Below are 23,054 nucleotides of genomic sequence, written 5' to 3'. Positions count from 1 at the left end.
ACAGGACCCATTAAAAATAACTTCGGGGGAATTTCCTGGCGGTCCAGTGGTTAGGACTCCTCGCTTTCACTGCAGTGGGCCCGGGTTCGATCCCTGGCCGGGGAACTAAGATCCCGCACGCCGCACGGTGCAGCCAGAAAACCAAAATAAAACAAAACTTCTGGCCTCTTCAGCTCGGGGCAGCACGTGCTTTAGTGAGCGGCCTCTTCTCTCATTTGTAAAGATGCTGAGCCATTTGGTATAACTGGCGTTACCCTTCCTGGCCTGCCTGCTGCGTGTGGCGTAGTTGAAAAATGGGGCTAAAATTGGACGTGGCTCCCCTCTCCAAGCCTCCCCTCTAAGGGTTAGAATTTAAGGCAGGGGAATGGGATTTTGAAAACCAAGTTCAGTAAGATGTTTTCTCAAAAGGTCTGAGACCCTCTTGGCAGGTAGGAAAGAAGGCAGATGAATGAGCTCAGTGATCTGAAACTCCCCCAGATCTGCTGCCCGGAAACGAGCTCAGATTCCAGGTGGGACACTGAGGAGAGCTGGTAACCAGAAACGGCACTGACGCGGGGCCCCAGGGCCTAGAAAACCTCCACGGTGGCCTCAGCTTATTCCGTGCATCCCAGGTGCTCTGTGGCATTGTGGGGTGTGCGGGGGTGTGGTTTCTGTGAAATAATTTAGGGTTAAATCATGCCTTGGAGGAGGAAGCAGCTGATTCACTATTATCTTTTCCATTTAGACGGTCTTTAGTAGAGCAATAAAATGATAGTTCTGGGGTCCTGCACCCGGAAAGTGACAGGTCTAGAAGTGGGCCTAGAAATCACTTTGTCCTTCACTGTCCCCTGCCTTTGAAAGATAGTAAGTCTTAGTAAACAAATGCTTCTTCATCTTCGGTTGAGGCAGACCCTAGGGACAGATTCACACGACGGTTACAGACACTCTGAGATCCTGCCCAGCATATGGTTTGGCTTAGTGTCCATTCTTCCCAAGTGATGCACAAGTCAGGGCCTTAAGGAGGTACGAGGTCCTTCTGGTCGTTAATCCACAAAACTGTCTCCATTCCCGTGATCAGGTATCCAGTGAGAGTATCTGGAGTTTTCTTTGCAGCCTAAAGTCTCCGGTCAATTTGAAATAGGTCATCTTTCCATCAAATTGGACTTTAATAGTCTTTGCAGCTGAACATTTGGTTTGGACCGGCCCTGTTGGCACTGGAAGAATTTTGGGAAGCACTCTAGACAACTCGCAAAGCTTCTCTTACAGCAGCACTGTTCTTCCCTTGCTTCCGACAACTGGATGGGCAACTGTGGGTCCAGTTCCAAAATGTCACCAGGACTTGGGAAGGTTCCGTGTATCGCACGTGAGACTTACAGAGAAAAGCAACACCCACAGTGTACACACTGTCTGATCTGAAAACTCTGTGCAAAATGCTCAGATCTTTGCCCAGTCAAATCCGTGCTTGGTCATGACATTTAATTCTCTTGGAACTCTCTCAGGCCCAAATGGCAGAAGCCCCTTTACGGTAAGGGGTTTACCAGTTGTCTGAAAATAGCTGAGTCGAGCCTCCTCTTCTGACCATATCAGAAATCTCAGTCAGTGGACACTCTCAGAAAGCTTAAAGCCTTGTTCCGGACCCCACCTGCCCAGCCCCAAACTTCTCACTCCCCCTCCCCCCTCTGGCACTCACCTCTCCTTCTGTTTCTTTTGCAGAGTTGGATTACAGAAACTCCTATGAAATCGAATATATGGAGAAAATTGGTTCCTCCTTACCTGTAAGTTCTTCTGCCTTCAGCCAGCAGGGAACTTGCTCTCCCACCCTGTCAGTTTGGTGAACTGGGACTGGGGGAGTTGAGGTTTGTCTCAATCCACTTCAGATGCCATTTTCAGGGAGAAAAATGATAGGATGCTGTTAGGCTCCCTGCAGAATTACTTCCTAGACTGAGAAGGAACTCGTCAAGAGATTTCTTTTAAAACAGGTGGAGGGAGTGGTTTGGTGGTGTCTAAGGTGTGCCGTTATCTGGTTTCTTCAGATTAATTGCTTCCTAGAACTGAAAATTGTCCCTTTGGGCAGTAAGCCTTTCCCCCATCTCTTTTTCATTTTGAGTTGTGATGATGGGCACCTGTCTTCCCTGGCTTAACATGTGCTGCTGCTGTGGCATTTGGTCCTGGACATGACCTCTTGTACTGCTGTTGTCCAGAGATGCCCCCAGAGGTGTGGAGATGCCCAGGAAGGCTTGTGCAACACTCAGCAGCCCGGACACGTTGCTCTTATCTCTCTTTCTTTGCATCATTCATAGATGGGGTGTTGCTGTTTCTAAACCACATCTGCTGTAAGTCAGTGAACCTTGATGGTGGCGTTCATCACAATGGGGCGTCATGCCCATCTCCCCCATTCAACTGTGGGCCACGCCCGGACGGGGGTCTCGCCTACCCCTCTGTTTATCCTCCGTGGCCAGCATGGTTGCCCATCCAGAGAGGATGGCCCCTAAATGCCGATGGGCTGAGCAGCATGGAGCACACCAACACCATTGCAGTCCCCCCCGGAAATGTTCCCAACTGCAGGCGGTCCCACTTTCTTCCTACACTTTCCTCTTCCCTCCGGTCCTCCTCTCCTCTCCCTTAGCCAGCGCCGCTTTCTCCTCTCTTCCGGGTGGCTGGAGAGAAATGAAGGCTTCTCCCTGATGAGTTATCTGTCCCCATTGAAGAGCGCTCTGGTTTTCGTCTCTGTAGCGTGTTTAGGCCACTGCATCCAAGCTGACGTGTGACTTTGATCCCTGCAGCAGGACGACGACGCCCCGAAGAAGCAGGCCTTGTACCTTATGTTTGACACTTCTCAGGAGAGCCCGGTCAAGTCTCCCCCCGTCCGGATGTCGGAGTCCCCGACGCCGTGTTCAGGGTACGACTTCCATGTTGAGAGAGTTACACCCCGGGGCGGAGGTCCCCAGGCCTCAGAGCACCTGCCCTGCTCTCCTGAACGCCATTCATTTGCACACACTCAGGCAGCCCACGATCCCATCTCCCTGTGTCCACACGGGCACAGAGGCAGTGGGTTTGTCACGGGCTGCCCTTTGGACTAAGGTAGCACCTTTTCACTGCTGAGAGCGGGAGCCCCTCCCATCACCTGCCGGTGCACGCCGCTTTATTGTGTAAGTTGTCCCGTGGGGAGGCTTCAGTGCCCGAATCCCACTCCCAACCCCTGCTGGTTGTATGACCTGATGCGAGTTACTTGACCCTCTTGGGCTGCAGTTTCCTCACGTGTAAAGTGAGAGTAATAATGAAATTGATCCTGTAGGGATTTTTTTGAAGATGAATTGAGGTGCCACTTGGGATAGGGGTAGGGGTACCTGTTCAAATAGCCAAAAGGAGGAGTAAAGTGAGATGCTGTAAGGAAAGCACTTGTCGCAGGGCCTGGCACAAATGAAGTTCTGATAAACGTTTATTACTCATATGGATGTGAATGTAAGCATTTGTCAGGCTCCTGTTCTGAGCTGTGTGGTGCTGGATTGGGTAGGGGGGGTGGGTATCATGCTAACACTGGGACCTTCCTGTCCTCTCCTACCTGCCGCTTTCACTGCGTAGGAGTGAACGCTCTTGCTATGACTTCCCGTACCTACTCCGGAATCTGCTCAGGGTGGTGGGAACGAGATGATGATGTTACTGTAACAGCAGTAATGGCGCCTTATGACTGGCACTGTGTCGAGCGCTTTAGGCGCAGGCAGCATCTCACTCGATCTTCACAGAATCCCAGAATCCCTATTCTTCACAGAATCCCAGAATCCCTAATCCCTCCCACCAAGGTGCACAGTCAAGGGGTCGGCAGTCTGCTTACCTCCAGAGCTCGTACCCTTAGCCAGTGGCATCTGTGCTTCTGGCTGTCCGTTGTCAGCAGGCTCTTACGTGGGGCTGGACCACCCTCTATCCAGCCAACGGACCCCTTGGTCACCTAAGCCCTGCCCGTGTTCCTCGGGGAATATAACCTCGGGAGTCTGGGATCGCTTGCTCTGTTAGTCGGGGCATCCTGGCTAATTTCAGTGGGGTTTCCAGTGCAGCCTCTAACGATGTGCTTTGCTTCCTTAGCTCCAGTTTTGAGGAGACTGAAGCCCTTGTGAACGCCGGGGCCAAGATCCAGCATCCCGTTGCACGAGGGCTGGCCCCCAGCCAGGAGCCACACTTGCAGGTGCCAGAGAAATCCTCCCAGAAAGAGCTGGAGGCCATGGCCTTGGGCACCGCCTCAGAAGTGATCGAAATTGTAAGTGGGGTTGGAGGGGCCCGAGATCACTGCGGGTGAGCCCTGGGTCAGCTGGGTTCTGTCACCACTCGGGCCAGGCCTTCAGAGCAACACTCCCCTGGGACCTGATGTGGGTCCCTATCCCCCTATCCCGCCAGAGAAGCCAGCCTAGGAGACCCCACCCCATAATGATGAGAGAAGGTCTCTTCGTCCTCACCAATGTGGTTTTGCAGTTCTCACCTAAGTGCTTTATTTGCCTTCAGGGTTATTCATTTTCCACTTCTAGACCCTTCAGGCTGGACTGTTGGTTTTTGAGCTGCCATCAGTCTGTACCCTGCTTCTCTGTCCTCTTCGGCAGAGGGCAGAGTATGGTAGATCAGGAAACACTCTCCTTTTGAGGAACAGTTGGTTCTCCTGGGCTTTGGTGATGGGAAGTCCCTCCTGTTTATAGACCAGGACTTATACCTCTTCCCTCCCAACCCCTGTGGGACCTGCAGAGCGAATAGACCTGAGCTGAAGGCCTCACCCACGCGCCCCACACGTCTAAAATCGATCACCCTTCTGGCCAATTCTGTTTTTCTATTTTTACTTCCCCCCAGCAATCCCCAAGAGGGTATGAGGCCATTGACTTGGCGTGTTGCTTTATTGCTCCAGATTAGTAGACATTCATTTATCTCACGCATCAAGTATTTATTTAGCACCTACTGTATGTCTGGCAGGTGGATACTGGGAAAATAACAGTGAGCAAAAAGAGAGTCCAGACGGGACCTAGGCTGTCTCTCAAATAGATACTATGAAGGACTCATGCATGATTCAACTTCTGCAACCTTTGCCTTCTGATTTTGAAGTCTTTCTGATCTACCAGTTTGAGGTCATCTTTCCATTATTTAGAAAATGACCTTTACCAAACCTTCCTTTGGATGTTTACAATGGAAAGTAGGTTCTTGATGACTTACGTTTAAAAACCCCATCACCTACCTTGTCTCCTACCCACTGAGGTTCTCAAGTAAATAAGTAAAGGGTAGCTTTCCTCCTAGCAACTGGTTATGGAGTGAGGGTGACACGGGGTGGAGAGGGCACCTAAGGCTGTGCTTTTGGGGAGCGGGTTGGGCCTGCCCATCTCACGATGCCCATGATCAGCATGTGGGAATTAGTCCAGATGAAAAGGAACGTATTGGCACCTAACTGATACTCTCTTCAGCCTTAAGGCAGAGATGTCCAGCCAATAGATGGGTGGTCCTTGCTTGGAACCGATATCACTCTGCTCTCCTCTATTTTTCCTCTGTGTCCTCCTCTGCCGGCCTTCAGACAGCTCCTGAGGGCTCCTTTGCCTCTGCTGATGCCCTCCTCAGCAGGCTAGCTCATCCAGCCTCTCTCTGTGGTGCGCTTGACTATCTGGAACCCGACTTAGCAGAAAAGAACCCCCCAGTATTTGCTCAGAAACTTCAGGTTTGTAGCCCACGTGTGACCTTTGGGGAGTTTGTCAAAACCTCAGTAGAGAATGAACCTCCGAACTCCAAATGCAATGAGGCAGGATTTAATGGAGCATTGCTGAGAATGTTCCAGATGGAATAGCTTCCCCTCAAAGACAGATATATGTGGTGGTCTTTACCCAGGACGCCAGAGTGCTATAAATCGTGCCATTACATGTGGAACAAACCATTTGTATTTCAATTTGGAAAATGGACCGAAGCAGTCATTTTTTAGAAGTTTTGATAGCCCCAAAAGCAGTTTCTCTGATTTATTCATGGAACCAAGGGTATTAGCTCACCATGGAGCCAGGCTGTTTATGTATACAAGGTTATCTCAGACCCCTGTTGAGATAACATCTGGACTCAGGTCTTGTATCTGGCACCAAAACAATTGTCTACAGTCTGTGCTTTAAATTTGACAGCTCAATTTGATACCCTCTAGACTGGGATGTTCAGAGCAAAAACTTAAGAGAGATTGTTAATAGTCATTTGAGATATGCAAATCCGCTCGTGGAAATTGTTGGCCGACTTGACATGAAATGAACAAAAGGAGAGAAATTGAAAGAACAGTGCATTAAAAATTCTGATCCCATTTTAAAAATTATTTCGTATTTGTGTCATACTTCCCGCCAGACATCCCAAAGGGTGATTTAAAAAAAAAAAAAAAGGAAATGAGACACTTATTTCATGATCTGCTGAGGTGTTAATTGTGAAAGAAAGCCAGCGCGTATGTTTCCCCGAGTACCTGTCATGACACATTCACGTGGCACATTCGTTTCTTGGATGTGGAAAACATTTCCGTCCTGTCTCGGTGCATTTCCCCTGCGGTTTGCTCATTTCCCACCCCTCCGGCAGGAGGAGTTAGAGTTTGCCATCATGCGGATAGAAGCCCTGAAGCTGGCCAGGCAGATCACCCTGGCTTCCCGTAGCCGCCAGGACACCAAGGTACTGGTTTGCTGCTGCCGTGTGCTGCCTCTTGAGAATGTTGTGTGGTCCAGAAGCTTCTTTGCTAACCATGGCCAGGCAGGTGCTCGACAAAGTATGATTTTTCAAAAAGCTAAAAGTGTAATTTGTGCATAAGTACACACTGAACACACCAGCAGGATGGTAAGGCTTGTTGAATGGAGGAAAATACGAGAAACCGATGTCCAGTCAGTGGGGTAAGGAGGCTGGAATAAGATTGCAAAGTTAGATATAAAACAGGTTAATACTAGTTAAACAGGACAGATAATTCATAACCTTTGAGGTTCTTTTTTCTTCCTATAGAAATCATTTGCTTCGCTACTAATAAAAAATAATTTGCACCTTTTCTATTTTCTACAAGTTAACATCTAATCATACTGAGACTGGATCCCAGTCAATAGTGAATAGGTGAAAACAAGACCTTCCTGAGATGTCAGATGACCCTTAGGCCAGGGTCAAAAGGATTACAGAAAAGCGGTCTTTTTCTGCAACGGGAGAGCGTAAATATTTCAGGTTTTGTAGGCATCTGTTGATCTCTGTAACAACTAACTCAGCTCTGGCACCAAGCTCTGCTAAAGCAGCACCGGACCACACGTGGATGAACGGGTGTGGCGGGTTCCGGGAAAACCCTTTTTACAGAAAAGGGCAACAGGCCATTTGAGCCATCGCCGTAATTTGCCAACCCTTCTCTAGGGCAGAGTGTGATATTGACAAGACCTGCAGAAATTGTTTGGCTGGCTTCCAAGTTTGGAGTCATTTTTCTTAACAACTGGAATGTGTCGCTGATGACACGCACGATGGAGCGTGGTCCAGGGAGGTTCAGCCCACCCCCAGGGCTGACGGGTGCACCTGGCCTCTGAGGATCCGCCTCATTCCCTCTCCCACACCCCACCCCCAGTTGGCAGCCCGGCGAACCTGGGTTGTCAGACCAGGACTGGGCCCCAGTGCGCTCTGTGGCCCTGAACCAGTTGGTGAGCCTCTCTGAGCCTCAGTTTTTCCATCTGTGACAAGAGGCTAATAGCAGCGAGTTTGCACGTTGCTGTGAGGACAGTAAGTGCCGTGCAGAGAGCCTAGCACACAGTAGGTGTACGATCAATGAAAGCTGCTGGGAGGTGACCTTCACTTGTGCCTCTTGTTACCTGATGAGACTCTCCCAACATCTCTCTTCAGACAGCGGGTCCAGGTCCCATTTTACAGGTGTGGAAAATGGAGCCTGGGAAGCTGGGAGAGTTGCCTGTACATCTGGGAGCCTGGGAGCTCGTTGCCTGTATATCTCAAGTAACAGCTTACTTGGCAGAGGGGCCCGTGCTCTCTCCCGTCACTTGTCCTTGGGACAGGATCAGGAGTTCATCTGCTGGCCCTGCCCTGTGGGTCCCCCACATGTGGTTTCCCTGGAACCAAATGGGGACCCCTTTCCAGAGACATCTCTCAGTGATAGAAGAAGGTCATCCCATGGGTGTCCAGACTGGGGACATCGGGTGTTTACAGGAATGTAAACACCCATTGCTGATGTCTTTGTTCTTGTGGCCAACCCATAGACTTGGGTTTAATTTCCGTAAAAATGAGATTTTTAGAATGCATTAAGCAGTAAGGATTTTTTCCCCCGTTAGATTTATTTCCTGATGTCCTTGGGTAGTGGCTTAAACACAGAATGAATTGCTTGACGTTTGGTCACTATAAATACAGTTTATTCCTGTCCAGAAGTCTGAGGCAGAATTGAGCATGTTCTCAGTGGTTCCAGTTGAGTATAAAGTGTTCAGGACTGCCTGATACCCATGCCTACTTCTCAGAGACGGCCAGCAGTTGACTTCCCGTCAGTTAAAGCCTGTTCTCAGACCATGTGTCCCGATTTTGATTGAGAAAATACTGTCACCTGAGTCTACTGAGTGTGGTTTGGAGAGACAGCCCCCGCTCCCTCCTTATGTATTCCAGAAGGGCGTGTTAAAAGAATTATTCCATAGGGGTAGAAGTGTCTTGGAGTATGAGGAACATTTTTCTCTACCATAGGAACTTGGACCACTTTTGTAAGAAGTATATTAATCTAGTGACGTTGGCCCATGGAAAATAGATGCTCTTTTCTGTAGCTCACCAGACCGAGAGTGGTCCATTTACCTGAACCCAGTTAGGTTTCTGTGGGTTTCTTGCTGGTGAGATGCTTGACTGGCCCTTAGCACATTGGAAACTGCTGATCTATAGAAAGAGAAGACAGCAGCTGTGTATCCAATTTGTTCTTTTTTCTGCTCATATGTTTCAGCTGCAGGTGACCTAGCCCAGTGTTTCTGGTAGCATGGTCTTAAACTGTTGCTAACACAAAATGAAATCACTTGGAATGAAAAAAACTCATACTGAGAGGATGAAAAACGTCATGAAATATGATGGGGGTGATTTCTGGTCGCTCCTGTGAGCAGCTTCACTCGACGTTTCCCTTCAGACTGAGGGCCGGCAAAGCCAGCCTTCCAGGCACTGCTGTGCGGTTTCCTGTCTCATTAGTCAGAAAACGTTAGAAACGAGGGAAACTCCACAGGGGCTGGGGTGTCAGACCCCTTATTGTTTTCCTTCCACACACTTCTGGTGGAACTGAATTCGGTTGTGTCCTCCTGGCGGGGGCGGATCTGACCAGGTCACTGGTTGTGAGGTGCAGCAGCCCTGGATTCACCACTAAACCAGGGTGGATAGAACCTGAGCGTTCCATCTGTATGGCTTTCCAAGGGCTGCAGGGCACAGGGATGGATTTAATTTGTGTGTATAACAGATACTGGGTATGGTCCAGTATCTGGCCTTGTGGGATTAGGGGGACCCTATATAAAGAAGGAAGGATGTGTCTGGGTAATATGGGAACAAGGATCATACAAATGGCAAGCTTTGGGACTGGAGGAGGTCCTAGAAACAGGCTCCCCTGGGAGGGAAAGGGTGTTAATCTTCAGTGTGTGATTCCTCCAGGAGTCCTGGCCCATAAAGGAAGATGCCTGGGTTGTCGCAGCATCAGTGGGAGAAGGAATCAGGTCTGGGGCAACTGTGTGGTTGGTGAACGGCCTGATAGCATAGCTGCCTTTTCTCCTTCTGTGTCCGGAAACCACCCACCCCGGCCATTTAACCAGGTGATACCCGAAACCCGCAAGAACAGTCTGAAGGGCAGTGACAAAGGGCTGGCACGTGGGTTTCAGCTTATTTGCCAGTTTCAAGAATTCGTGGTTTTCGTCTGCAGCCTGTGTTGAGGTCTGAGGCCATGTCTTGACCCAGGGGGAAGGACAGGCCGGTCGGTGCTGGTGGCGCCTCCTGTGGGGAGTGGAGTAAGGGCACGTATCAAGTGCCTTCCTTTTGTTTGCCATCTTGAACTTGAGACCCGCCCCTTGTCAGATTTGGATGGGGCGGCACCGGGCTGAGGCTGCTCTCTGCCCCACCTGGCGCCACGTGGCCCCGTCACCCCCCAGGCACCCAGCCTGTGTCCACGCTCCATGACCTTGGTCCATGACCTGATCTCGGCTTTTGGACCCTACCCCTGCGCCTTCTCACTGCTTCCCACCTGGTTTCCGGGGACCAAAGCGATCCTGCTTTGGTCCAAGACATAGCAGCTTCCCCTGAGCCTGGCAGCAGCGGGTTGGACACCAGGAGGATTGTGAGCCTGGCTGAGCGACAAGACCCCCAGCCCCTGGCTGCAAGGCCAGAAGGACCCCAGGCATGAGGTCTGCAGGCCTGATCCCGGCGACAGTGCCCCAGGGGTCCCCGCAGGGACCAAGATTTGAGGGAGTGGATCGAGAGTTTGGACGTTGGTCCCGTGCTGTCTGAGTCGTGGCCGCTTCACATCTTAATTTGTGATTCTGGTGGCTTTTTGGTTCCTCTAAAGTAGCAAGTGGGAGGTTATGTGGGAGAAACAAAGCTTAATCTAAGTCTGATCTTAAAATATCATCAAGAGACAAACCTATTAATTTCAGTTAAAAACAATTCTTGGTTGTAAGAGAAAACCAGGGTGTGTACCTTGAATTGCATTAACATGCAGATACTCTGGTAGTAATTCAAATGGATTCTTAAGTCATCATGTTTCTTTATTGAAAACACCAGGTGGCCAGGATGACCGGAGATAGTGAATTACTGTATCTGGTGGTAACCATTTGCATTTCCTTAGAAAGCTCCTTATTTTGTTTATTTTTCATCCCCTTCCTTGTTTTACAAAGGACATTAGGTAGCTTAAAGATCATTAATTCCTGCACTGGTCGTATTTTGTTTCTGCCCAGTATGATAAAGTTAGTTTTAATTCATTTTCTCTTGCACTTCAGAGAGTTGGTTTATCTTGGGTCAGAATTGAATCTCATTCTGGGAAACGATTTGGCCAAATCTTATTTAGATCCTCAATTTTTTCATCATCAGAGGGACCAGGATGAGTTGGACGGTGTCTAGGGTTCTTTCCATTTTGAAACGTTATTTAATTTTTTTCAAAGAATACATTATTTTACTTAACTGTGACAGGAACAGGTTTTTTAAAAATCCTCTTCAGAATTTTGTGTTTTTGAACTTTCTCGATAAATGTAAATACTGAGTCTTGGTGTCTAGGTATAATTTTCTGTTTACTTCCTGAGAAGTTTCCCATTTGACAAGTAGAACCTTGAAAACATCTCAGACATCAGAGATTAACGCCTACGTGGGAGAGGCTCTGCCCTGTGGTCTGGAGGCCCTCTTCTGAGAGGTCAGCCTGCCTGCTCCTGAGGGCTTTAAACTTGTGTTCTGCTCGAATGTCCTGTCACCGAAGATCCTGGCATCCCACTTGACAGGTGGGCGTGTCCCTGGGGTCTGGTACTCCCCTCTGACCAGCAGTGGTCATTCTGGGTCCCATGTGAGAGTTAGCCCAGATACTCAAGGCCAGGCAGGGGTAGTGACACCCACGCAGCAGACGCTCGCTTCCAGGACAGCCTAAACCACTTAGTTCATCGTGCATGTGTACAACTAACAGGTCCTAACTCGGTGACCTCCAGTCCTATCCATTAAGCTTCCACCTGCGTTTTCTAAGCTGTCACAAGTTCATTGCCTCGGAGGCCACAGTAGGGTAAGCATGCCTGTTCCCGTGATTGAGGAGAGAAATTCTGCTCAAGCACCTTCGGGTCACCCCCTTCCCAGTTACCATTGGTTCTTTCATCTCCTCTGCTTCCATCTACAAGATAAGTCCTCACCGATCCTTTCCCACATCTCTCTCTTTCTTCTACACTGTGGTGTTCTGTTCACGGCTCCATCTCTTCTCATAAATTTCCCAAAGGAAAAGCAGTTGCCCTCCGCCCATTACACCCCCACTGCTTCACGTCCAGTTGGACTCTAGTAACCAGGGTGGAGGTTTGCCTTGGCAACCACGACGGGCCAGGAGTTTAATGAATAGGACTGAGAGTGTGATTGGTTTGACATTTCTTCTGCAGTAGCACTAGATTGACAACCCGCTGCACGGGTTGGCGACGCTCCTGATGCTGCACTTTGGGTGTGTTGGAAATGGCTGAGCATTTGTGCGAAGGGAGGAAGAGTCAGCACAGACCTCTCCTCCCTCCCAGGAGGCTTGTGACTGTCCAGTGTCGGTCGTGGGGGCAGGGAATCACACCACTCACCGAGGGGCTTATCGGCACAGGTGGATGTCGTCAGTGATCCAGTTTTCGATTTTCCCGCTGACGCTGTAACTCCAACGTACCGCTTACCTTTTGGCACCCAGAAACTAGCTCGTTGAAGGTGATGTTGGTTGAGAGCTATGGTAGGCCTTAAGCTCTGTGTGAATTATATCCTTTCAAACACAGCTAACCAATGTCCCCTAAGTTGAAATGTGGAAAGTCTTACAAAAATGATCAGATCTGTGGTTACTCAAAACTGGGAAAACATAGAGTAGAATTCAACATTGTTCACCGTCAGGCTTTTATTTTGGAAGTGGAACCTGCTGGAAGATGACCTTGGTTCTTATGCGCTGTGCCTAAATGCCTCTGCGGCTGATAAATGGCAGTGATAAACGGGCACCAGACGTGCTTGACTCCAGGGCCTGGGAGCTGGGGAGGCGTCCGCCATTAGACCCTTTGTCAGCCGGTGCAGGTGCAGAATGATAGATTTCCGTAGATTGTATCCGGCATTTCCCCATTCATTAGTCTTAGCATTTTCTCATACTTTTGGTGTTCTTTGTTTCAAAACCATACAACTGACCCGTTCATGAGAGGATGAGTGCAATTCTCTTTGTCATAAGACTAATGTTAACTTTTTAAAATTAAAAACCATTCCACAGAGAGAAGCTGCTCACCCAACAGACGTCACCATCTCCAAAACAGCCTTGTATTCCCGCATCGGGACGGCCGAGGTAGAGAAGCCCACAGGCCTTCTGTTCCAGCAGCCTGACCTGGACTCCGCCCTCCAGATTGCCAGGGCAGAGGTACTGTGGCGTGTGTGTGGCTCAGAGAAGGCAAGGCCAGCTCTGGGTGCCCTGGGAAAAGCTCCGGGTTCTGCCATTTGTAAATAAATGTATGTACCCACGTCCCACAAAGCCAGCATCTCTGGACACAGACTTTCTCCTCTGACCACTGCAGGCAGAGACAGGCGGCAAACCGTGGGTTTTGATCTTGGACACTATTGGGGTTTTTTGGGGTTTTTTTTGTTTTTTTTGTGTGTGTGGTACACGGGCCTCTCACTGTTGTGGCCTCTCCCGTTGTGGAGCACAGGCTCCGGACGCACAGGCTCAGCAGCCATGGCTCACGGGCCTAGCCACTCCGCCGCATGTGGGATCTTCCCGGACCGGGGCATGAACCCGTGTCCCCTGCATCGGCAGGCGGACTCTCAACCACTGCGCCACCAGGGAAGCCCGACACTGTTGTTTAATGAGTTTTTAGGGCCTCGTTCGAGTTATAACAAAAAAGCAAATGCCTTTTAGTTGCTCTCTGTGGACATTGTGAAAGTCTCACGTTTGGCTTATTTCTATCTCATGCTTGGGGAAATTCTCTAAATACAATTATTCGGTGTAGCAGGTTTTAATTCCATATTTATTTAGTGTTTCCTTGTCTTGGTGTATGAATTGCTCAGATCTGAATTGACTCAGCTGGGACTAACCTCCTTCCTCTTCTTCTCCCTGATACTAGATCATAACCAAGGAGAGAGAGGTCTCGGACTGGAAAGATAAATATGAAGAAAGCAGGCGGGAAGTGATGGAAATGAGGTCAGTTGTGATGCTCGGGCTTCCTGGTACCTGGGGGATGCTTACCTGTGGTTTGATAACAGCTGGAGCTGGTGTGGCCCATGAACAGTGTCCTCTGTAGAAGTTACCCGTTATTCCACAAGGTTTGTATTTTCACAGAAGTATTCTTAGTGTATTACTATTACTAAAATACCACGAGTCACATAATGCAATCAAATAAATATATGTACAAGGAAAAACACACCTGCTTCCCACTCAGCCTCTGGTTCCACACCCTTCAGGTACCTACTGTGCACCATTTCTGGTGTATCCTTCCCAGAATTTTCCATTTCTGATCCCAAATGTGTTAAGGTATCTATGTAGCCTCCATTTTTCTTCAGAAGTGGAGTGTAGAAATGTACATTACCCTATACTCTTTTTTAACTTAGCGTAACTTGGACAGATGTTTATACATCTTGACCTATTTGTTCAACAGGTGCTTGACAGTCCTTTTAAGGGTCTAACATAATTAATTTCACCAGTCTCAATTGATAAACATTGAGGGTGTCTCCCAAATGTCGCCTGAGTGATTTATTTTCATTTGCTGCCTATTGTCATAGAAGTATGACAGCTACCACACGGTAAGTACCTGCCGTGTGCCAAGCACTGTGCCTTTGGCTGGAGACACACAGCCTGTTTCTCCCCACAGCTGTCGAGGGGATGGTCAGCCCCGCTTGAAGGCGCAGAGAGGTTAGGTGACTTGACGGAGGCCCTGGATCTTCTAGTTAACGAGAACATGGATTTGAATCCACCTCTCTGACTCTGAAAGCCAAGCTCTTTCCACTGTACCCAGCAGCCTGCTTCTTGCTTTCACTCCTCACGTGCCTTTTCCCCTTTATTTCCTTTCTCAATTCATCATCTTCTTAGAAACTAAGAAACCATCTCTGGGGCTAGAATTTACCCTTGGGATGTGACTTTTAAAAGTATATTGTAAAAAAAAAAAAAAACAAAAACTATATTGTAAGTGGCATTTTTAAAGCAATTTTGGCCCAAACCTCTGCTCTGACCGTCCCGGGTTAGCACATCTTGTCCAGGTTCTAGATGCTGCGGGTCTAAGAACTGCACGTGGCGGGGTGGAGGGGGCATAGTTCATTCTCCACACACCTGCCCTTCTTCAGCACGAGCTGAGGCAGTTGCAGGAGAAGATATGGATTCGACCACAATCATTTTAACAAGACAGAAGGTCCGGCACTGTGCCAAGAATACATAATCAGCTTCATTTTAAAGTCTTAAAGTGTGGGAATAGGAGAATGAACGCATTTCTAAACATTGGTCGAAGAATTTGTACGTTTTTAGTACACTTCCTTGCAGTAGTGCTGTGAGCTAATTATCAAAATCATATTCCTGGCTACCGTTTTAAGTAATAAGCAAATGTTTAGGTGATCATCTCCCATTTTCTAGGTCAAATAGCATCTTCCTGAAAATTCTTCTGTTAGTTCCTTCTTTCTGCTGACAGTTTTTGTGATCACTTCTGGAGCTTAATCTTAGCGCTATTTCACATTCAAACTGAGGCCCTGTAGTTGCATTATTTTAAAATCTCTTTTATCTTTTTTTTTTTTTTTTTTTGGCCAAGGGGAAGTTGGGGAGGGAACCGGGTGGCTTTGGTTTTTTGCCTGCACTCAAGGTGGAGGCAGGACATACGGGGAGGCTGGAAGTTCTTGTCTCTGATTCCTTTTGCTTTCCTGGGAGAAATTGTACCTCTGGGGGCTCCAGGGAGTGCTGTTTGGTAACTGGTGTGGTGGGATTTCAAGTGTCTCCGGCTGGCACAGAGGCACTAGTTTTTGGTGCCCTAAACATCAGCCTCTGGAGCCAGACCAGGTGGAAGTCAGGCTCTGCTTTGTAGCTGCTTCTGAGTCTGTTTCTTTTTCTTTCTTTCTTTTTAAATTGTGATACAGTTGTTTTACAATGTTGTGTTAGTTTCCTCTGTCCAGCGGAGTCAAGTAGAGTTCCCTGTGCTACACAGCAGGTTCTCTGAATCTGTTTCTTAACTCTGTGTCTAACTTTCCTCATCTGTAAAATGGGGGTAAGTCACAATGCCTGGAGGCAGTGGAGCCGAAGGGTTATAACAAAGACTCCAGAGTTGATACCTGGGTTTGAATCCTAGCTCTGCCACTTTGTAGCCCTGGGATCCTGGAAAGGTTCCTGAATGACCCTGTATAGCAATTCTAGGGAGACCACTTCTTTGGCCCCCAGTCTCCTAGCACTTCTGAAAGGACACGTCCCTTACTTGCTGTGGTCCCGCCTCTGCCCTCAGTGGTGGTGGGTTTAGATGGGGCAGCCTCAGAGATCCATCACTGTTTTGTGTTTCAGGGGTGCCAGGAGGGGTTGTTTAAGCACAGAAAACATGAAGTGTCTCTGTGTAGGATTCAGAGAGAGAATGCAAGTGCACTCATGTTGTGGCTGCCTTTCTTGTGGGTCTGCCCTTGGGTGAGGCAGTGACCTTGGGGCCAAGGTCAAGAAGCCAGGGAGAGACACCCAGCAGCTGCAAGGCCTTTAGCCTTTGCAAGAGTGTGTTCTGCTGTCACTGTCGCTTTTAGCTTCATTTAATTCCCACCCCCCAGGCCCGAAAGTCAAGGTCTAAGGTAATCCTCACTGGACCAGGGAGTAAGCTGAACCCTCAGCGTCCAGTACTGACTTGGCCAAATCACACAGCTCGGAGAGGCAGGGTCAGCTGCAATCAGGTCCTAGATCTGTTGGAGGTTAGTAGCTCTTGGTTCTCTTGTGGATTGGATAATGTAGGTGAAACCCTCAAGTCTTTTTTGGAGTTTCCTTTAATCTTACAAACAAGGGATCTTAGTGCTTTTGTGCAGCTTCTCTTCATTGAGCCTACCCAAGAAGTGCTACTGTTTCGTTTCCTGCCACTCCCCCACTCAACAACACAGGTGACTAAGAAGTGGTCCCTGGACCTTGAGGAGCTTCCACTCAAGTACTATGATGTATGTTTTGGAAGAAGAGTCAGATAAAATGTTATGGGGTTCTAAGGAGAAATCAGGGAAGGCTTCCTGGAGGAGGTAGCATTTGAATTGGCCCTTGAGAAACAGACTATGACAGGTGGAAAGAGAGAGGGGAAGTGAACAACATGGGCAAGGCCATAGAGGTGAGAAAGCTCAGGGCAGACAAGAAATCATTTGTTCTCACTGAACCACTGTGTTCACGAGATGGCACGGAAGGAGGTAAGACTGATGAAGATCAGGCCCAGGTGACAGAAGGCTTCGACTGTCAGGCTGAAGGTTTGGCCTTATTTTTTTTCTCAGTGGGCAGAGGGGAGACACAGAAGGTTTTGTATAAGGGAGTGATTTGATCAGAGTCTTGCACTAGGAAAATGAACCTATTTGGGTGTACAAGAAGAGGGCTGAGGTTGGAGGGGTCCTTAGTAGTCTGAGCCACCTGTGACCCATAAGACTTGTCCTCTTAGACGGTGGTCAGGCTGTTGATACCCAGCACATGGGCTCCCGCGTGAAATTAAAAACTGTTCTGTGGTCACAGTTCCAACCTATTTTCACTTCTCTTACAGGAAAATAGTGGCCGAGTATGAGAAGACCATCGCCCAGATGATAGGTGGGTATCCTCACTGGTGGGGGGCTCAGGCCTGCCCTGAGATTTCTGAACTATGGGGAGGGCTTTGAAAGTAGAGACTCAGAGTGTGTTCCTCTCAGGCTCCTCTTAGAGCATGAAGCCCTTTAGGGAGGGACCAGAGCATCCCAGAAGGTGGCTCTGCCCCAGATCAGTGAGTCTGGGGACCTCCTGGAAACACCTGTCAGCGTGTGTGTCCCTTAGCATGAATTATTCATGCCTGTGGGAAGCCGTGGCTGTCACTTCAATGGCCACCATTTGACCCAGCCAGAATGGCCCACCTCATGGGGAAAGAGATTTGGGTTGGTTACTAGGATATTTGGGTGATTTTTTTGCTCATGGGAGAGAATCAGATCTCTATAATGAAATCTCTAAACCCTAATTTAGTTTAGACACAAGTGAAAAAATACCTGACTCGGCCTTTACACAGAGGTCTAGAACAAGGACAGTAGAACACGTGGCAGTCCAGCTGCCTGTCCCTATTAACTGGTCACAACACTATTTCTCACTGAGGTTGGACACTGCCTCAGAATCCATCTTAACACAGCATCCCTGGCAGCCAGTACTGACAGATTACTTTGGCCTACAATAAAAGAAGGCCTCATGTTACAAGTTATACACACCTGGCTCTTTTTTTTTGTTGTTTTCTTTTTTTGCGGTACGTGGGCCTCTCACTGTCGTGGCCTCTCCTGTTGCGGCGCACAGGCTCCAGACGCGCAGGCTCAGCGGCCATGGCTCACGGGCCCAGTCTCTCTGCGGCCTGTGGGATCTTCCCGGACCGGGGCATAGAACCCGTGTCCCCTGCATCGGCAGGCAGACTCTCAACCACTGCGCCACCAGGGAAGCCCTCTTCTTTCTTTCTTTTTTTTTTTTTTTTTTAAAAGAAAAAGTGAGAAAAGGCCTTTTGCAGAAGTTCCAAGCCCAGGTCTTTTCACTGATGATCATCATTGAAAAATGCTGTTATAACTCTGGGTGCGAGGTGTGGGATCTTTGTTTATTTATTTGCTTAGGTCCATGATAGCAGTTTTTTAAAAAACCTTTTACTCCAAAGGACATAAGCTTACTGCAAACCACAGCTTGATGCTGTTTTAGCAGGTGACCCCTCGTCATCTCAAACGTTTGGATATGTCACACCACACCTCTAGCTTTTGCCCCAAGGTAAATATGACCACAGCCTTGGGAACAGTGAAGAAGCTTCCATTCAAAAGAACTTTAATTTTGGTTTATTATAATAAAGACCATTTCTCCCAGAGCTCAAGGGAAGCCTATTGGGGTTTTTTAAAGGATCAGCCTCATGGTGTATGCTTTCTATCAAATGAAACCTCTGTTAAATTGGTATAACATATGGATACATATGGATGAGATAAAAAAAAAAAAACCCTTGGAACTGAAACTGCTGCTGAAAATGGTCAGAAGGAAGGATTTATATCTTCCAATACACATTGTTTGGCAACCTTTCCGCATCCTGGAGTCTTGGGACGTGAAAATGTCACTCAAACCTACATGGCTCATCTGGAAACATCCTTCTGCGTCTCAGTCATCCATTTTTATTTTTTACTTTTGACAATGACGTTTAGGCCAGTGTTGAAGAGCCTTTGTCCTGACGGCAGGCCGCCCAGAGCAACCAGATGTTCTGGCTCGGCTGGCGGTTTGATAGAAGCAGACATTCCCTCTTGAAAACTGACAGAGCCAGAGTCTCTAGTTGACCTAGTGGCCTGTCCTTGTGGTGACAGAAAGAGTATTGGACTTTGATGCTTTCCACGCTGCAGGTGACAGTAGTTAGAACAGTGTTTTCAATTCAGACACAGTCTGAGGAGCGTGTGGAACCCTGACTCCAGGGATTAAGGCCACACATGCCACCCCCCTATCCCCACCCCCTCCAGGAGACCTGGCGTGTTTGGCCTGAGAGCCCCTCTCTTCAAGAGCTGTGAAATTTTCCCTCAGCGTTTTCCTGTTTTGGGGGTGTTTAAGCACTCTGCGGGTGGCTCTGCGAGACCCCCTCCCCAGCGTCCCTGGCTGGAAGCAGTGCCGTCACTTGGGGTGGCGCCTCATGGTGTGTCTGTTCCTCATCGCCCCCTCCCCATCCTCACTTCCTGTCCCGTTCATCACCCACCTTCCCAGAGCTGTTCTCATCCGAGAGGTGGCATGTCTGTGGGTGTCATCCATCAGTCACTTGCAGGTCGCCGATTAGGGCCACTGTCAGTTTCAGGGTCCTTGTGTCCTTGCCGAGGATGGTGTGGGGCTGCGGCATGGCTGGAGCTCACTGTAGCTCTGGGCGGGACCTGCCTTCTTTTGAGGCAGGAAACACACCCATATGTCTCATCTGGATCCCGTATTTTTCTTCTCATTTCCGCTCACCCACCCACCCACCATTCCTCATGGAAAGGGAAGCTCAGGCCCAGAGAGCTTGCCGTTCAGGGCCCAGAGTGAATGTAATAGCATTTTGAAGTTAAAACCAGCTTCTACCCAACTTCCACTAGCCTTGACTCCAGCCTGGCTCCCTGACCTCTGTTTAACCTTCACACATGCTCCATGTTGGTGTGACATCTGTCTTGTCATCACAGTCCGTTCTCACCATATGTTACTAAAGAGAATATGTTTCATTGACTATTGAGAATTCAGAACAAAAAGGGATTTCTGTGCTTTCTGCATTCCAGGTTGTTGCGATTGATTTTTTTTTTCCTGCTTTCCTAACAACTGCCCTGATTATCTGTTTTGCTTCCATTTTCCGTTGCTTCTTGCCCTTTGCTTGCAAAACAAACAGGCAAGCCTGGTAAGTAAATGCTTTTTCACCTAATTTGACACCCGCCCACTGCAACCCTTATTTGTTTGTTTGTTTTTCTATTTTTGTTTCTTTTGCTTTTGTGTTTTGGCTGCATTCCCCACATGGTTTAATAGTGTTTCCGCCTGAAAAAGCCAGAACATCTCCAGGGCCGTTGTTTTATTGTTGTGTCTATAGAACATCTTGGGTCTTGAGCTGATTTCCTGCTTTGAAGCACCTAGCAGCATTTGTAAGTTACAAAAAAAAAAAAAAAAAGATGTGTGAAGCATTCTCTCCTCCTCCAGCATTCTCTCCTCCTCCCTCTCTCCCCGGGAACAGGGAAATTCTATTTTTACAAGGGTTATGGGGGGAGGAAAGGAAGCTGAGGCGGCCTAATCTCAGATCCAGGAAATCAGATGGACTCCGTTTGATAAATGGCTCCTTTACCAAGCCAAGTGAAATGTATACATGGCGTAGAACCAGCCCAGAATGTGCATCGTACAGCTTGCCGAGAACTAAGGAAGCAGCTAAAATTCAAAGAATAAAAACAAGCATTTGGTTACTGGTGGAACTTTGTAACGCCCTTTCTTTTAGGAGTCTAGACGTAGCAAACAGATTGCTGGCGGTTCTGTTCTTGCCATATGTTAAAAAGCTCCCCCTTCGTGGGTCACTGGGACTTGACATCATACCAGCTGGGGGGAGGCAGTGATGCTGCTGATAACGGGTCACTGATGCTGGCTTCTTACTATGTGTTGAGGGCTTTATATTTAATCTTTTCCCAAATGCCATAAGAGAAATACTGGGATCCCCTGTTTCAGCTGTGGAGGACAGAGCTGAAAACCTCTGCCCAAGGTCACACAGCTGGGAAGTCTCAGAGCCAGGTCTGGAATGTGGACTCTCAGACTCTGGCTCCTGGGTCTTCACCTCTGCCCTGGTAGCGGGATCTCTGAGAGGCAGGGTATGAGGACCTCAGGCATCTTCCGGGCCTGTGGTTCTCCAAACGTGGTCCCGGGACCAGCTGCCTCAGCATCGCTGGGGACCTTGTCACAGATGCAGATCCTCGGCCCCACCCCAGACTGACTGAATCGGACCCTGCTGGGTGGGCACAGCCATCTGTGTGTGAGAAGCCCCTCCTTTTGGAAATGAGGCCCTGGGACCTCGAGGGAGGACTTATGAGCAAGCTTATGGTCAGGGCTGGAGCCGAAACCAGAATGTGGTCCCCTGTTCCGTGCTCTTCCCTCCTCCCCCACCCGAGAACATGCCTGACGTCAGGATACAGAAAGATGCCCGTCTATCGGGAATCTAAGGGAAAAGAACCCAAAGCAACATCTCCCCACTTTTTTTTTTTTTTTTTTTTTGCGGTACGCGGGCCTCTCACTGCTGTGGCCTCTCCCGTTGCGGAGCACAGGCTCCGGACGCGCAGGCTCAGTGGCCATGGCTCACGGGCCCAGCCGCTCTGCGGCATGTGGGATCCTCCCGGACGGGGGCACGAACCCGTGTCCCCTGCATCGGCAGGCGGACTCTCAACCGCTGTGCCACCAGGGAAGCGCCCTCTCCCCACTTTTAAGGGAGCTACATCCTTCCAGGTCCATCCCTAAGGGGCTCACGTGGAGATGCAGTTATGAGCACAGCCTTGGGTTTGGATCTGGATCTGCTGCGTCCTCAGTGAACAAGTGACTCGACTTCTCCTGTCGGAGGGATACTAGAAATCTGCCGCAAGGCTGTGCTCATTCATTCACTGCCCAGCTGCACGGCGCGTATTGAGGTGCTGTGAGTCCGGCACTGTCCTAGTTCTGGGACAGAGCAGTGGACAGAACAGACTCAGGACCCTGCTCCCAGGGAGTGTGCCTTCTACACACACACACGTGCACACCCACACGTCTGATTTCACGATACGGAGTGGCCACCACTGGGCCCCTCAGAGGAGGCGTTTCCCAAACGGGCTCAGGGACGGTGCCTCTGAACGAGGCGGGAAGCTCCAGGCTGGCGTTCCCAGCAGAGGCGCAGCAGTGCTGAGAGCAGAGCATGTGGGCAGGGGTTTGGATTTTATTCCAGGGCAGAGGGAAGCCCCTGGGGTGGGGTGACCTGGTTTGGACTTCCTGGAAGTGGCTTAGGAGCATTGAATCAAGATAACAGTTGGTCCGGTGCCCAACATGTGCAAGAGCCCGGTACACTGGCCGCTGCTCTTACCATGGCTGTGTCATCATTTACAGCTGCTGTCCATCCTGCGGCCCAGGCACCCCTCCCAGCTGACCTGGGGCCAAGGAAGGACAGGAGCTCGGAGTGGGGCTTCCCCTCACCCCCGCCACTCTCTGCTGTCAGCAAAGTTCCAGACGGTTCAGAGCAAGTGGTTCCTTGCCCACCCAGACCAATGATGGATTGGCATACAAAGCATAGAGAGCGCTGTGCGGTCGAGGGGCTTTTCTATAGAGTGGCCAGAGAAAGCCGTTCCCATCAATATGAGGGATTTTCACGGGGTTCCAGGCATATTCGCCTGCAGTGGCCCACCAAGCAGTCCATTTCACCAGGATCAGCCACTCTGAACTGGGCCAGAATTTAATTCTTTTGTGCATAACTGGGAAACTCACTTTGACAGAAATAGCTCCCTTTTCCTGGGAGTTAAGATACTTGCTGTATCAAAGGAAATGTCCATTTTTGTGTGGAGTAGAATTTCAGGGCCATGATTATGTGGGCTTTGGGTTCATGGGATGTTTTAAGGACGAGGAAACCGTTTTTCTTAAAACGGTTAATAATAACACTTAAGCTTAAGCTTAATAATAACACTTAAGAAGGGAGATTCCCTCCCTCACAGCTCAATCTACGGCACCTTTTAATCCGGACCAACACAAAATTCAGTAGCAACGTTTTCTTTCTTACCTTATGGATCGGTCTGTGTGC

At 49.1% G+C, this 23,054-nt stretch overlaps 1 protein-coding gene across 17 annotated transcripts in view; it reads left to right on the top strand.

The window, feature by feature from the left end:
- TACC2 (transforming acidic coiled-coil containing protein 2) overlaps positions 1 to 23,054 on the top strand; it is a 185,395-nt gene that overhangs the window by 157,435 nt on the left and 4,906 nt on the right. For 11 of the 17 annotated variants that reach the window (XM_073793857.1, XM_073793867.1, XM_073793862.1 and 8 more), the window contains 8 exons: positions 1,693 to 1,754; positions 2,763 to 2,878; positions 4,060 to 4,231; positions 5,519 to 5,659; positions 6,538 to 6,627; positions 12,884 to 13,027; positions 13,728 to 13,804; positions 17,337 to 17,380. In XM_073793857.1, the coding sequence (XP_073649958.1) occupies positions 1,693 to 1,754; positions 2,763 to 2,878; positions 4,060 to 4,231; positions 5,519 to 5,659; positions 6,538 to 6,627; positions 12,884 to 13,027; positions 13,728 to 13,804; positions 17,337 to 17,380 (846 nt within the window). The remainder of the gene's footprint in view (positions 1 to 1,692; positions 1,755 to 2,762; positions 2,879 to 4,059; positions 4,232 to 5,518; positions 5,660 to 6,537; positions 6,628 to 12,883; positions 13,028 to 13,727; positions 13,805 to 17,336; positions 17,381 to 23,054) is intronic. The other 6 variants (XM_019940153.3, XM_019940148.3, XM_019940158.3 and 3 more) reach the window with 2 other exon arrangements.

The sequence above is a fragment of the Tursiops truncatus genome, chromosome 16 (genome assembly GCF_011762595.2).
Source record: "Tursiops truncatus isolate mTurTru1 chromosome 16, mTurTru1.mat.Y, whole genome shotgun sequence".
Classification (NCBI taxonomy): Eukaryota; Metazoa; Chordata; class Mammalia; order Artiodactyla; family Delphinidae; genus Tursiops; species Tursiops truncatus.
This window is presented reverse-complemented; position numbering and strand designations above follow the sequence as displayed.